At 43.8% G+C, this 17125-nt stretch overlaps 1 protein-coding gene across 3 annotated transcripts in view; it reads left to right on the top strand.

Annotated features, from left to right (window-relative positions):
- Positions 1–17125, top strand: part of sbf2 (SET binding factor 2) — a 725521-nt gene that overhangs the window by 615801 nt on the left and 92595 nt on the right. For all 3 annotated transcript variants that reach the window (XM_038808179.1, XM_038808177.1, XM_038808178.1), the window contains exons 24-25: positions 3637–3812; positions 5028–5176. In XM_038808179.1, coding sequence (XP_038664107.1) covers positions 3637–3812; positions 5028–5176 — 325 coding nt within the window. The remainder of the gene's footprint in view (positions 1–3636; positions 3813–5027; positions 5177–17125) is intronic.

The following is a 17125-nucleotide window of genomic DNA, read 5'->3' as shown; positions in this document are numbered from 1 at the left end:
GGGCTGGTTAAATTCTCTCTTTTGAAGATGGACATTGCCTGGCATTTGTGTGGCGAGAATGATACTTGCCTCTTATCAACCCAAGCCCGATTGTTAGTTCATGTCTTCCTGCATATGGACATGTACTGCTTCAGTATTTGAGGAGTCACAAATTGTACTGAACAATCATCAGCGAGCATCCCCCCTTCTGACCTTATGATGGAGGGAAGGTCATTGACAAAGCAACTTAAGATGGTTGAGCCACGGACACTATCCCGAAGAACTCCTGCAATGATGTCCTGTGACTGAAATGATTGGCTTCCAACAACTACAACTACCTTGCTTTGATGTGACTCCAGCAAATGGAGAGTTTTATTCCAATTCCCAATCATCTTCAGTTTTGTGAGAGCTTCTTGATTCCACAACTGATCAAATGCTGCCTTGATGTCAAAGGCAATCAGTCTCACCTCAGGAATTCAGCTCTGTTATCCATGTTTGGACCAAGGCTGTAATGAAATCTGGAGTTGAATGGCCCTGGAGAACCCAAACTGAACATCAGTGAGCAGGTTATTGGTGAGTAAATACCACTTGATAACTATACCAATGACACCTTCCATCACATACAATGATGTGGATATGCCGGTGTTGGACTGGGGTAAGCACAGTAAGAAGTCTTACAACACCAGGTTAAAGCCCAACAGGTTTGTTTCAAACACGAGCTTTCGGAGCACTGCTCCTTCCTCAGGTGAATGGAGAGGTATGATCTAGAAACATTTATAAAGACAAAGTCAGAGATGCCAGACAATGCTTGGAATGCGAGCATTTGTGGGTAATCAATTCATTACAGATCCAGAGATTGGGGTAACCCCAGGTTAAAGAGGTGTGAATTGTCTCAAGCCAGGACAGTTGGTAGGATTTTGCAAGTCCAGGCCAGATGGTGGGGGGGTGAATGTAATGCGACATAAATCCAAGATCCCGGTTGAGGCCGCACTCATGCATGCGGAACTTGGCTATAAGTTTCTGCTCGGCAATTCTGCGTTATCGCGTGTCCTGAAGGCCGCCTTGGAGAACGCTTACCCGGAGATCAGAGGCTGAATGCCCTTGACTGCTGAAGTGTTCCCCGACTGGAAGGGAACATTCCTGCCTGGTGATTGTCGCACGATGCCCGTTCATTCGTTGTCGCAGTGTCTGCATGGTCTCGCCAATGTACCACGCTTCGGGACATCCTTTCCTGCAGCGTAAGAGGTAGACTACATTGGTCGAGTCGCAGGAGTATGTGCCGCGTACCTGGTGGGTGGTGTTTCCACGTGTAATGTTGGTATCCATGTCGATACACATCCAATATCATCACATACAATAACATCTGATTATTCATGAAGGTCCACCTTCTCAACCTTGCCCCTCGCCTGAGGTGTGGTGATCCTCCAGTTAAACCAGTCAGCTCTCCCCCTCAAAGGGGACAGCCTATGGTCATCTCAGATTATGGCGACTTTAACTTATCCTTACCTTACATCACTTTACTGATGAGTTATAATAGACTGATGGGCAGCAATTGATTGCACTGGATTTGTCCTGCTTTTAGTGGACAGGACATGCCTGAACAATTTTTCACAAAGTTGTATTGAAGTTGTACGCCCTAAGATGCATCCCATCTGGTCCAGAAGACCTACTAACCTGAAGTACAAGCAGCCGTTTGAATAGTTGTGATGGAGGAGCACCTAAAAGGAACACAGCCCAAGTCAGCATCAAAGCAAGAAACAGAAGGCACGTGGGCAAATTGACAAATTACACTTGACATTAACTGGGAGAAGACTTTATTGGGATAGTGTACAACAAAATAATATTAGACAAAATAAGTAAGATTTATGGTTATTGAGTTAGTGTAAAGGCCAATTTTGATAATGGGACATTTGACATGATCATTGTGAAGACAGTTCATACAATGGGCGAATAGGGTAATTGGGTGTAGATCTGACAAATGCTGTCTGCAAACATGATTCTGTCGGAACAGTTTTTGACTCATCAATTAATTTTGCTTGCCTCTTGGAGATGAATTGGCATCATCCTCCTGCTCCCCCATATTTCTATGCTTCTTTGGATGGCAGAATTATATAACATACATCAGTGGAAATCCTGATCACCCGAGATTATAAGATGTCTCCTGATGCTGAGCATATTAACCTACAGTTATTGTCTGTGTTTTGCTGCTTATAGTTATCTCAACCTTACAGTCTCCTTTCTCTATTAAATCACCCTGGAACCCCTTAAATGAAGATATCATTATTGTTAACTCCGGAGAATCATCCATTAATTCTTGTTTAATGGTCACAGATGAACTGCAGGTTGTTTGATGATTTTTTTTTCCTTATTCTTTTATGGGATGTGTGTATTTGTTGCCCATCCCTAATTGAAACACGTGGCTTGTTAGACCATTTCAGAGGGCATTTAAGAGTCGAACACATTGCTGTGGATCTGGAGTCACATGTAGGCCAGATCAGGTACGGACAGCAGACTGTTCCCTCAAAGACATTAGTGAACCAGTGGATTAAATGTTATGATAATTGATAATGGCTTTCAATTCCAGATTTATTAATTGAATTTGATTTCTATCTGCTGCGGGGTGGGATTTGAAACTATGGCCCAGAAAATTTTCCTGGGCCTCTTCGAGTTCAGACACTACCACTATTTCACAGTCTCCCCCGGTGCAGTTAATTAACCTATCTAATTATGCGCAGGTGCTCATAGGGTACCATGGTCTACGGGGACGCCGCCATTTTGAAAATTCTCATTCTACTACAGGCTTCCCATTGAGAATTTACTGAGCAATTAGATTCTTGATTGACAAGGGCATTGAAGAGCATTGGGAGTAGAGAGAAAAGGAGAGTTGAGGCCACAATCAGATCAGCCATGATCTTTTCAAATGGCAGAGCAGGCTCAAGACGCTGAATGTCCTAATTTGTATTGTCATATGTATCTCCACTTTATCAATTTTTAACCCTTTTAATATCTCAAATATCTTCTCTTCCACTGCGGCTTTGGTGGCATCCTCTTCCTTGGTAAAGACAAATGCAAATTGCTTATTCAGAACCTCAACCAAGCCTTCGCTTCTTTTTTTGGTCCCTAATTGGCATTGTCCTCCTGCTACTCTTTCATTATGTACATACTTATGGAAGACATTTGCATTCCCTTTTTGTTGACATTCCCATCTCATTCTCTTTTTTGCCTATTTTCTTTTCTCCTTTGAACTTTCTACATTCAATCTGTATTAACAATATGACATTCACCATTCAACACTTCTTCTATTTCTTCTTGCTCTCTATCTCTTTAACTTCCATGGATCATTGGCTATGGTTGCCCAACCTTTCTCCCTTGTCGAGTTGCACCTCAACTGTAGCCAAACTAGCACCTCTTTAATGATCCTGTTTGATTATAGCTTTGTCTGCCAATGTTGAATTACAATTTACCCAGGACAGATCCGTTCTCAGCCCACTAAAATTGGCCGCCCTCCATTTGACTTCTTTTGTTCTAGATTGCTCCTTGCCCTTTTGATGTTTTGATGTTAATTCTTTGCAAAGTGGTGCATGGCTTTTTTTCCTAATTATTATACAATCGTCTAGCACCAGAGCAGGAAAATACCTTTCCTATTTATCGTTACAGATAATTAAAGTTGCATTTGATGAAGAAGTGACCTCTGAGATGGTGGAGATCTTCAAGAAGCACATCGTGAAATTTCGGTATCCACAGTCAGTCTTCAACACTTTTGCCTTTGCTGCAGGTCAGAATGCACCACAGATAATCTTGCCAAAACAGAAGGAAAAAAACACTTCTTTTCGGTAAGTGTAAGAAATTAGATGAACTATAAGACCACTGTAAAGGCATTTGTTAATGTCAAAATACCTCAAGTACAAATCATAATTTTTGCAATCATGGTTGGGATTGGTTGGAATAGATATGGTAGGAAGGAAACAGTTGCTTTGTCCTTCTACAGTTAATAATGGGAACCATTTCTGCATTATGTTTTCACATTTTCTCCCAAATTTACACCCAACAATAAACAATAATCAGTAACGAAAGCAATGAGACCAATCGCTGACCATTGGTGCTGCTACAAATGCTATAAGGCCCAACCCAAGGATCACTGCTGGATCCCTGGACACAGGTGAGTGGGTTGGAATGAGGGTCGCAGGGGGGAAAGTCGGCAGGGGTGGAGAGGGAGCAAGAGGTCAGAAGCAACAACGGGGTGGCTTTCAGTGACCTCGCCACCCTTCCCAGTGCTGAGTCACATAATTGGGTACTGAGTGCCTGACAGTGAGGGACTCCTCCTATGAGGCCGCAGACAAACCCAACATTGATCAGCCTTCAGAAGGCATGGGAAGCCGTGTGAGTTCTATTCAATCCCCAAGACACTTTTAAATTCCGTAAAACTGAAGGATAATTGCTCTCAACTGGCTCTATCATGAGCTTACATGACATCCTGGCACCGGTGGGATTCCCACATTGGGCTCTTTCCACCCCCATCTTAATTGGGGTCAGTTTTCCCTACGCCAGACATCCAATATGGGTACTCCTACCCGATCCACCCAGCACACCTCAACCCCCTCCCCATCCCCCTGCCATCATGTCTACTTCAACGGGCTTCATTAAATTCTGTCCAATAGCTCAGGCCTTTTGGTGTAAAAAGTCGCACCACTGAAGATAAAATCAGAAGCACCAACAAACTCTTGCATACTTCATATATATTACAAACAAATGCTGTTTGAGGCATTCAGTACTCAGAAAAAAGTTCTGCCTTAGTTTTATAGTCAGTTATCTTCTCTATATTCATGTAGAAAGTGTATGCTGATGTTTTTATTGCAGTGAACAACAGCCAAAATTAGATAACATTGCAGATAAAATTATACTGAAATTAACTATTTCCTACAGAATATTTTTAAGTTCTTGAAGTCTGGTTTGAGATTTTTCAAAGTTAACATAATATTTGTCCCAGAACTGGAAAAAACTGAGTGCTTCAATATATATTCACTGATGCTTTCTGAAATTATTTCCAGCACCCTTTCCAAGAATATTGTAAAAAGCGCAAAAAAGGCTGGAAAAATGACCATAGGCCGTCAATACACAGTGAAAAAGAAACCAATTGTTTTGACAATAGATGAAAGAGGCAATCGATCGGGTTGGAATGAGGAGGATGATATTTCAGGTAAAATGGAATATATAAATACATGAATAAAGTATGGAAAACGTGGGAAAATGGGAAGTCATTCACTTTGGGCCCAAGAAAATATATTCTAAATGGGAAAAACTAGGAATAGTAGAAGAGGAAAGAAATTTGGAAATAAAGTTCAATCTTTAAAGACCAGTAGACAGGCAATGAAGAATGTGACTGGAGTTATAATATTTTTACTAAGGTGGCTGGATTAGAAAGAGGAGAAAGTTCTGCTTTAGTTGTATAGAGCTTTGGTTAGATCCCATCTGGAGTACTGCATTCAGTTTTGGATACTACACCTCAGGAAGGATATATTAGTTTTGGATGGGACGCAGCACAGATTCACCAGAATGATGGTGGAACTTTAGAATTAATTTCTGAGGATAGGTTGCATTAACTTGCATTCTTTTAAGTGTAGGAGGTTGAAGGATGATCTGATTGAGGTGTTGGATGTGTTGGAAATGACTTTATAGTGTATATATGGAGAAACTGTTTCCTCCAGTGTATTCTTTCTAAGAGAGTATTGAAACCAGAAACAGTATTTAGGTCATGCAAGGTAATAGGATGGATGAAGGGTCAATTGGACCCAGGGTTGGCAGGGGAGGGAAGGGGCGGAGGGATAGAGGGAGAGGAAGACCAAATGTGTGAGATAAGAGAAGCAACATAGGTGGATGGAGAGGAACATTGGGAGTGGGCACAGGATTGAGGAGGAGAGAGATGGTGGATAGGTTATCAGACCTGGAAGCTCTCAGTCTGGAGGAGACTCTGCAATTTCATTTAATTGGTTAGGGATGGTGGTTTGGATAGAGAAATAGGTTGTAAATTATCAGAGGCAGTGTTTATCTACTTAAAGTCAATAGCTCAAAATTTGCTGAAAAACAATGGCAATGCTGATAGTGTTTGTCACTAATTAAGTGTATTTGCTGAAGTGGGATTAAATGTGGTAATCAGAAATGTGGAAAAACTGCTAGAGTTAAAATATTCTGCCACTAGATTTCGAACAGTTATCTCCTTATTTGGCCCCTCATTTAACTGCATTCAGCAGCACATAGTTTCTTAAAAAGGAAATGTAAAATTAATTATGTAAATTTTTTCTTTCTGTTTGTCTCTTTTTTATTTTAGCATTTAACTAAATATTTCTTTCTCTCTATTTATCTTTCTGTATCTGCTTTGACATTGAATTTACCATTCACACTTTTTTCTTAGTCCTTATGCCGTTATTTGACAGTGCTTCAGTCTGATTGATTAAGAAGATGCACAGTCGCTTGATATATTGTTACGATACCTGGACCAAACCCCAATTTATATCAGGAAATCGATGAGACCCCAACAAATTTTCAATCATAAACAGTGAGGAAAGGATACTTCGCTCCAGGAATGATTCCACTGACATCTAGGGATCTGTTGTATTAAAACAAACTATCATTAACACAGAATTTACCCCATTTAACAACCAACGGCATTTCAATTAACAGTTAAACAGTTCTTCAAAAAAAAGTCTTTGAGCTTACTTTTCCATCTACTTATATACTTTCAATTCAGCAAACTCTACACGCACACAGGTCAAATTCCACTTATTGATACAGTGAACACTCAGTGGCTTACAAACTTCTCTCCTTGGGAGAGAAGCTTTTAGAGAGAAAACACACCTCCACTCCTCAAAATCCAAAGCAGAACTCTAAAAATAAAACAACAGACACAGGGCAGGGCTGAAAATTAAACTAAAACAGACCCAGCCCCTCCCATAAATGGCATCACAGCCTGCCTAGCTGCTAACCCCTTAATTGCAGCTTTCACTAGATACCTTAACCTAAGTTATTTTAGTGACACTACTGCAACAGATATAATACAAGACAAATAAACATTTCCTACATTCATCAAAATGTTCATTCAGATCTAAGATGCCCTGCAAAGGGAACTGGGACATTTCCATCTCACACTCCCAGAAACCTGCAACATAAACTGTCATTGACATTAATGAGGCACAGGAAAGTATAACGAACATTGTTCTTCAAGGAAGGTACGTATAGGTTGGTAAAATGTATGGATATTTGCAGATGAAATTTAATGCAAAAAAAGTGTAAAATGATACACTTTGGGAGGAATTATGAAAATCTGCAATATAAAATAAAGGACCAAAGAAAGAAAAATTTGTATTTATTTAATGCCTTTCAGATCACTTGATCACATCACTTTACAGCCAATTAATTACTTTTGAAATGTAGCCATTGTTGTAACGTCAGAAACATAGCTCCCAATTTGAGCACAGCAAACTCCACAAACAGCAACTTTGATGTTGACTGAGGGATGATTATTGTCCAGGACACTAGGGACAACTCCCTGCTCTTCTTTGAAATAGTGCCACTTGGGGTTTTAAATCCATCCAAGCAAACAAATACGGACTCAGTTATGTCCAATCTCAAAGGCGCCATCTCTCACGGCACAGTATTCGGTACTGCACTGGAATGTGAGCCTTGATATTTGTGCTCGAAAGCTGGAGTGGAACTTGAATCCAAAGCTTTATAACAGAGGCAAGTCTGTAGGACGGTAGCATTGTGGATAGCACAATTGCTTCACAGCTCCAGGGTCCCAGGTTCGATTCCCAGCTTGGGTCACTGTCTGTGCGGAGTCTGCACATCCTCCCCATGTGTGCGTGGGTTTCCTCCGGGTGCTCCGGTTTCCTCCCACAGTCCAAAGATGTGCAGGTTAGGGGATTGGCCATGTTAAATTCCCCTTAGTGTCCAAAATTGCCCTTAGTGTTGGGTGGGGTTACTGGGTTATGGGGATAGGGTGGAGGTGTGGACCTTGGATAGGGTGCTCTTTCCAAGAGCCGGTGCAGACTCAATGGGCCGAATGGCTTCCTTCTGCACTGTGAATTTTATGATAAAGGAGATGCAGGAACAAAGGGACCTGGGGATATGTACATGTAAATTGTTGATGGTGACATGGCAGGTTGAAAAATGAGATAATGAGACAAAATTGAGGGTGTTGTGGTGAACCTTTTATACAACCCTGGTTTTGCCTTGACTGCAGTATTCTGTTCCATTCTGGGGGCAACACTTAGGAAAGAAATGAAGGCATTTGACAGGGTTCAATAACGATTTTAGAATGTTTCCAGAGATGAGGGATTTCAGTAATGAGGATAGATTTGAGTTGCTGAGGGTGTTCCCCTCAGAGAAGAGAAGGCTGAAAGAAGATTTTAGACAGGTGTTCAAAATCTTGGTTTATGCAGAGTAAGTAGGCAGAAATTATTCCCATTAGTGGCAAGGGGCCCCAATTAAAGGTGAATGGCAAAAGAACCAAAAATAATACGAGGACAAACTTTTTCTATAGAAAAAAGAATGTACTGCCTGAGAGTATGGTGGAGGGAGAATCGATCATGGCTTTCAAAAGGGTGTTTTTTATTTATCGAAAGAGAAATAATGTGCAGGACGACAGGAAATAGGGCTAGTTCAAATGCTTTTGCAGAGCTGACAAGGATAAAGACAGGAAAGGCCAAGTGGCTTCCTTCAATGCAGTTAGCATTTATATGATTCAATGTTTGTTGCCTGCCACTCAAAATTTTGGGCAATTGTTTTTTCATCAGTAAAGTTCCAATAACACAATAGAAACAGCAACAGATTTTTCTTTGTTTTTCTTTTAGTCAAGCAACATTGACTGTTTTCGCAAGAAGTACAGCAAATAAGGGTCTGACTTTTGCAGTAAAAATAACAATTAATCCATCAGTGCTCACTGTTATCAAAGTGTAGCTTTAAGAACAACTTCCAGAGACCACACATCTATACTTATGGAAATCATGAAATTGTCATTCCCCTCCAGAAGTTGCACTCTATTGGTATCTTGACAAGAGGCTTGGCATTGAAACACATGAAACAGCATGGAGCTTCTGTAATTCCATAGGTTGGGACTTCCCTATTCCAATATAAGTAAATTTATGATGTTGTGATCAATCTTAATTACTGCCAAACAACCTCTATTGCACTGAAAATTAACTTTTACCAGCATGGAATCTCATTCTTTCAATTTTTATTATTGGAGATTTTTGATCTCTCTCCTAATCTCATCTTTGTTTCCTTCTTTGTTTTTATTTCTGTACACTGACAAATGCAAAATCCAATCCATTATAACCAAGCTCCAGAGCTGTATGGGCCTCTGAGAAAGTACATGATAACAAGCCCATTATAATCCATATAAACACTGGCCTTTGAAATATACTTTCATCTCCAAAGGGTTGAAAAGAGCATTTTGAACTTTGCCAAAGAGCAAGCCTACTAGGTTAAATAACTAACCACTAATGTTACAAGATATTGTTTCACTGTGTTGGGTCTTCAATTTTGGAAACTTTCATTGTTTGGCAAGCCAAAAACAACTTCCTGATAGAGTAAAATTCAGGCTCAATACATAAATTATTTTCCTCATCTCCCAAAATGGAACAATTTACTCTCTCTATTGTGAATCGTAATTCCATCAGAACCATCCTGCGCTAGTGATTGTGGATTTCCAAAAGTGTTTGATAAAGTGCCAGATAATAAGTTTTCCAGCAGTGTTGAAGCCCATGGAATAAAAGGTAAAGTGACACTATGGACATGAATGTACATATCCCCAGGGATCAGTACTATCACCTGTGCTCTTTGTGATATATATTAATAGACATAAGTGTACAGAGCACAATTTCAAAACTTTCAAGTGATACCAAACTCATCAGTATTGTGAACTGTGGCTTCAAGAGGTCATAGCCAGTCTTGTGGAATGGGTAGACATGTGGAAGAAGAAATGTATGAAGTGATACATTTTGGTAGGAAGATTGAAGAGAGGCAATATAAAATAAAGTATTCAATTCTAAAGGAGTTTCAGGAATAGAGAAACCTGGGGTTATATGCGCACAAATCATGAAGATGGCAGGGAAGATTGAAAAAGTTGTTAAAAAGGCATATGAGATCTTGGGCTTTATAAAGAGAGGCAGAGAGTACACGTGCAAGGAAGATATGGTGAACCTTTATAAAACACTGGTTCAGCCTCAACTGATGTATTATGTCCAATTCTTGGCACCGCACATCAGGATAAATTAAGATTTTAGAAATGAAATGAAATGAAAATCGCTTATTGTCACAAGTAGGCTTCAAATGAAGTTACTGTGAAAAGCCCCTAGTCGCCACATTCCGGCACCTGCTCGGGGAGGCTGGTACGGGAATTGAACCATGCTGCTGGCCTGCCTTGGTCTGCTTTCAAAGCCAGCGATTTAGCCCAGTGTGCTAAACCAGCCCCTAGGGTGCAGAAATGATGTGCGAGTATGGTCTCGGGGATGAGGGATTTAAATGGATGCAAGCGAGAAGCTGGGGTTGTTCTCCTTGTGAAAGTGAAGGTTGAGCGGATATTTCATAGAGACATTCAAAATCATGTAGCAGCTGGGAGAAACTGCTCCCATTTTCAAAAGCACTGTGAACCAGAAGGATACTGATAAAAGTGAATGACTAGCATGAAGAAAAACCTTTATTACATGAGTGGTTAATACCTGGACGCACTGCCTGAGTGTGTGGTGGAGACAGATTCAACTGTGCCTTCAAAAGGGAATTGGATAAACCCCGGAAGTTAAAAAAATGAGCAGAACAGTGGGGAAACCGCAGGAGTCTAGCTGCGTTGCCCTTGTAGATCGCCAGCACAGACATTACAGCCCGACTAGCCTCCATCAGTGCAGTCACCATTCTGTGACCCTATACTTAGGTTAGCTTTTTAATGGTTCAGTGATATGTTAAAAGAAATATCAATGAGAATAAAAATACTTGCAACCATCACTCTTTCTTCAGACACGACAGCAATCTTTGCCAGATGGAATGAGTTACTTATCTTGGTTTTTTTTTAGAATGGTATGCATCAGGACTTATCAGAGTTCCTTTTTAAAATGCTAGGCAGCATTCATTGCCCATCCCTAGTGACCCTTCCTGCAGTCAGTCTTTCAACTTTTGGGTCTAGGAAACTAATATTAATTGCCAAAAAACAGTGACTGTATGTGTGTGAATAAAACATTTTACATTTTCTAAATTGGCTGAATTCCTAGCCAAGAGTTTGCTATTAAGCTTGCATTGTTCACCAGTTCTTTTTGTTTAAACTGCAGCAACAGAGAGATGACGTCTAACACCACACATTACTATGCAAATTTATTTTTATGCTATCCAAAGGGATTCCAGGACTTCTGATTTGGGGAACTGATCACAATTTATACCAGGATCGATTTCCTCTTTGTTACACCTGGGAAATGCTGATTTCGGCCATATTTCGTCCCCCTACCACATTACTCTGGATGTTTCTGGAGCTTCCCTAAGGCATCCAAAGTAAACACAGGCCCAGTGTTGCCATGAAGTGAGGCACAAGGAAACACGCCTGCAACTGTGACATATCCCACCTAAAGAAAACTGGTGCTAGAGCTTGGACTCCTATCCCCAGTAGATTGGTAGGCTTATGAAGTCGAGGAGAAACTATTAAATATGTTTTCAGATGATTTCTACCCTGAGTTCTTCAGGAGCAGCCATAGGAGCTTAATGAGCCAATAGCACAGCTGTGAGTTTCTCAGGCCGTGGTTTACCTAACTTTAGCATGATGACTACTTTAATATTTCTGTACCAAAATCATTAGGATTAATAAGATCAATACATTTTTGATTATTTTACTAACAGGATGATGCAAAATATGCATTTTACATGTCTATAATTGTATATTTTTAAAAATATTTTTATTCTTTTTCACATTTTCATCCAAATTTACACCCACCAACAATCATCGGTAACAATACAATGACAATCCCCTGGCCAACGATCCCTTCCTCCCACCAACACCCAAACCACCCTCAACATTTTAAATACAAACATCAAAGAAAAAGAATCAAAAATCCACCATCCACCCATACATAGTCACCAAAAACATACACAGTCCAACCCCCCCCCCCCCCCAACCCACCCCGAATATTTGATGTCATCCAATTCTTGAAAGTGTATAATAAACAAAGCGCGTGAATTATAGAACCCTTCCATCCTTCCCCTCAACTCAAACTTCACTTTCTCGAGTGCTAAGAACTCCAGCAGGTCCCCCCGCCACGCCAAGGCTCAGGGTGGAGAAGCTGACCTCCACTCCAACAGGACCCGCCTTCGGGCGATCGACGAGGAGAAGGCCAAGACATCTGTCTCCATCCCCGACCGATCCGATACCGCAAAAATGGCTTCCAGGGGACCCGGTTCAAGTTTCATGCACCACCTTCGAAATTACCCTGAAGACTTTCCTCCAATCTCCTCCAGTTTCGGAGAGGACCAAAACAAATGAACATGGTTTGCGGGCTCCCCCTCCCGCAACACTCACAAGCATCCTCTACCCGTTCAAAGAGTCGACTCGTCCACGTCTTTGTGAGGTGCGCCCTATACACCGCCTTCAGTTGTATCAGCCCCAACCTTGCGCACAAAGTTTAGGCACTCACCATCCAGAGCACCTCACACCACTAACCTTCCTTCATGTCCTCCCACCTGGTCTTAATCCCCTCCAGCGATGCCTTTCTCCCAGAATCACCACCTAAATCGCCAACACCATCCCCCTCTCCATTCCCCCTGTCATCAGCAGCTCCTCCAACAGTGTGGGGTGCAGCGCCACCGGGAAGCTCTGTATCTCCTTCCGAGCAAAATCTCGGACCTGCATGTATCTAAACATCTCCTCCTGCCCCAACCCATATTTCGCCCCCAGCTCCTCCAGTCCCGCAAACCAGCCCTCCAAAAACAAATCATTTAGTGTCCTAACTCCCTTCTCCCACCTCCGAAAACTCCCATCCCACTTCCCTGGCTCAAATCTATGATTCCCCTAAATTGGCATTTCCCTTGATCCCGCTCCCAGCCTAAAGTGCTGGCGCAACTGCCTCCAGATTTTCAACATCGCTACTACCACCAGACACCCCAAATATTTGCCAGGGGTCATCGGGAGCAGCGCTGAAAAAATGCCTTTGGTAGGAAGAACGGCAGTCACTGAAAAATAAACTACATGTTTATAATTTAACTATCAGGTCTCCCAGAGTGAGACTCATAGACAAAAGAAATCTTCTCTGACTGGTGAAGCAGCAACCATGGTCTTGGCTAGCAGTCAGAGTGTGCCAGAGCCATGCAAATAGCCTTGGACAGGAAAATTGTGAGATCCTTTTGTTCCAGCGATCAATAGAATTGTAGAATATTTAATCACAATGGATGCTGCATTCACACCTCCAATGGTTCCCGGAAAGAACTATTCACTTAGTCCCAGGTTCACCTGATATTGCGCTTTCTAATAATATAAATGGATTAATATTTCAACTAAAACCAGTTGAAGGAGTGGCGCAGTGGGCATCACTGCTGCAGCACGGCGCTCAGGACCCGGATTCTTCCAAGATATCTTGCTTCTTTCCCCCCCCCCCCCCCCCCCCCCCCCCCCCCCCCCCCCCCCATCCCAAGATGGTTGACAGAGCTCTCAACCATATCTGTCCCATTTCAAACACTTATTCTCACTGATTCCTGACCCTCAAAGAACCACAATACGATTCCCCTTGTCCTCACCTTCTACATTACCAGCCTCTACCATTTCCACTACCTCCACCTGATGCCACCACCAAACACGTGTATCTCTCAACACTCAGGAGGAGCCATTCCATCTGTGGTACCCTGCTTCACTTCCCAATTATCCCAACACCACCTCTCCATCCCATGGAATTTTCCTGTGCAGGTGCAGGAGATGCAATACCTGCCCTTTTTACCTCTTCCTGCGCCACCATTCAGAGCCCCAACCATTTTTCCCAGGTGAAACAAGAAATTACTTCTTTCAATTTGATATACTACACTCACTGTTCACAGTGAGGGGGAGACCAAATGCAGATTGTGTGATCACCTTGCAAAACACCTTTGTTCAATCAAATGACATGAGCTCAGGTTTACAGTCACTTGTTATTTTAATTCACCATCACTCTTCCACGCTAACCTCTCTGTCCTCAGCATTCTACAATTAAACACAATAAAGCTTGTCCAACCTTTTTGGCTCGGGGCCTACATTTCCAATTTTTCTTCTCACTAAAAGAATGATTAGCAGATTTCAGAAAGGTATATGAATTTCCAATGAAAAGGTTGAGTATGAAGCAAAGAAACAACTTGCTCAGCAAAACTAAAGTAATGTTAAAGCAATAAATTAATAAAGTTTGAAAGAAGAGTCATTAATAAAAATGATCAATGGAGTGAAAAGCTGGGGACTTCCGGTGACAGCGGGCGGGAGGCAGCCGCACACTGGAGGGCTCCCGCTTGGGAATAGAAATTTTGGGGTTTTAACCAGGGGCAACGGAGGCTGAATAAGCTGTAAGAAGGCACAGGGAGGAGAAATGTCCAAGCTTGCGAAAAAAACAGACATGAAAAAGTGGGTTAATGAAAGTCCGCCGGTGAGTGGAAAAGTCAACGCAGGAACTGTAACGAAAGCAGAGGCTGGAGCACCAGGGGAGGCCACATCGCTCACAGCAGAAGAAATGACCAAAGTGATGGTTCTGGAACTTGAAAAACAGTTCACAAAGCACATGGAAGCGATGAAGAAGGAGATGGAGGCGGTATTGAAAGTGCTGGTGGAGGTGGCGATTGCCTCGGGGAGGGCGGCGGTATCAAGCGCAGCGGCGGAGGTGCGGGAGCAAGGTGAGACACTGAAGAAAGTGGAAGAGGTATTATTGCAGCACAGTGATCAACTCACCTTGATGAGGAAGGAGTTGTGGAAGCTGACAGTGACCAACAGAGGATCATGGGTCTGCCCGAAGGGGTGGAAGGCCCAAGGCCAACGGAGTATTTTGCCACGATATTGGCGGAGCTATTGGAGGAGGGGGCGATCCCTCTCGATACAAACTGGATCGGGCTCATCGGTCGTGAAGGCCTGTACCAAAGGTCCGTGAGCACCAAGAGTAGTGACTCTGTGTTTCCGTAGGTACAGCGTGAAGGAGAAGATCCTGTGCTTGGCAAAGCAGAAGCGGTGGTGCAGTGGGCTGGAGCTGGTATACGCATATACCAGGACTTTACGGTGGGGCTGGCGAGGAGGCGGGCTGCCTTCAGCCGGCTGAAGAAGGCACTGTACATCAGTAAGGTGCAGTGCGGCATAGTATATCCAGCTAAGTTGAGGGTGACCTACAAATCCAAGGACTTTTATTTTGGGGGGGCGGAGGAGTTTGCGATGATTTGTGAGAAATGGGACTGAGAGTGGATCGTGTACTGATGTAGCCTCATGTAACTTTATTTTTTCACTGCGTGCTGGTTTATGTACTAAATGAGTCAACGCTGTACATTTTGGACAAGGGAAGAGAGGGGACTTTCACTTGCAATGATGGTTCATTGGGACTTGGGTGTATATGCTGGGGTTGTGTACTAAAGGGGATTTATTGGTTTTCCTGGGACCGGGCAAGGGGGATGGAGACCCGGGCGGGGGCCTCCATGCTGGCCGGTTTTAAGTCAGCCAGTGAACGTGAGTGAGGTGGGGGAGGGGCTGCGGCCATCGGAGCCTGGTAGCAGGTTTCGGTGAGTCTAGCCATGGAGGTTGGAGGAAGTCTAGTTGGAGAAAGGAACCGAGGTTGGGGGGAGGAGTTTACAAGAGGAAGTGGCGAGGAGGAGTCTGGGGGGCATGGGGAGGTGTCTACAATTCATGGGTGCCATTCACGGTACTCTAGGAGATTGGATGGCATTAAATATTTGAGGGATGGACTATATGTGTCAACGATGACCGGGGCGATTCCTGATTCTTTTTTCCTCCTCGGGAAGTTTTGTTTTATTTGATGCTTATATTGTCAGGCGGGCTGTTGTTTGGGGGGTGCGGAGAGGATGGGATCGTTGTTGTTAATAAGGGGATTGGCATTGTATTCGTTACGGTTTACCGTTTGTTGGTGGGGTGTAAATTCTGAAGAAAATGTGAAAATGGAGAATTAAAATATTTTTCAGAAACAAAGAGTGAGAAGGTGAGTATCTGGCTCACGCCCAGTCTCAGGGGGCGGAATTCTCCTGGGCCAGGCCAGAGAATCTCCGCGAACGGGCCACGCCACACTGGCGCTGGCATGCAATCCTCCGCAGAGCGGAGAATTGGCGCTGGCGTAGTTGGCACGGTGCAGGTCGCGGGCCGCTTTACGCGGCCAGTCGAATCTCCGGCCCGGATGGGCCGACCCGCCGTAAGAAAAGAGGCGAGTACCGCCGGCGCCATTCTAACCTGCTCTGGGCCAGCGGGACCTCGGCGTGTAAGGGTCGGGTGGCGGTCTGTGGGGGGAGGGGTTCCAACCGGGGGGGGGGGGCTCCGATGTGGCCTGGCCCGCGATCGGGGATCAGGGCCCACCGATCGATGGGCCGGCCTCTGTGGCTGGGGGCCTCCATTCCTACGCGCCGGCCCCTGCAGTCCTGCACCATGTTGCGTCGGGGCCGGCGCCTTGAAGGAGGCCACTGTGCATGTGTGCGTTGGCGCCGGCACCACTGCGCATGCCCTCGTTGGCGCCGGCGCAATTTCACATGCGCGGATCCCGCGGCGCACAGTTTGCACCAGGATCGGCAGCTGGAGCAGCGCGAACTGCTCCAGCGCTGTGCTGGCCCCTGTAGGGGCCAGAATTAGTCCTGGGAGCGGCCTGTTCACGTCATCGTAAAACAGGTCATCATTTACGACGGCATGGATACTCTGCCGCGGGATTGAATCCCGTCCAGGATGTTTAACCATTCCCTCTCTTCCACTGAGAGTGGGTGAGTGAATGTATTGGTGTGTGGGGATAAGGATAACTGAAACCTCTGATCCAGATAAATGCAACCACGTGCATACACTCATTTTCTCCCTTTTCTCCCTCACTTTCTCATGTACCCCTGGTAGCGGCTCTCTTTATCACTGCACCGGGAACTGCCGCCTTTTTCCCCACCTCCATTGCCCTCCAAACCGATCTTTCGCCTGAGCATCTTC

This window comes from Scyliorhinus canicula, chromosome 9 (genome assembly GCF_902713615.1).
Source record: "Scyliorhinus canicula chromosome 9, sScyCan1.1, whole genome shotgun sequence".
NCBI classification, from domain to species: Eukaryota; Metazoa; Chordata; class Chondrichthyes; order Carcharhiniformes; family Scyliorhinidae; genus Scyliorhinus; species Scyliorhinus canicula.
The sequence above is the reverse complement of the archived record's forward strand: the minus strand, read 5'-3'. Positions and strand labels throughout refer to the sequence as shown.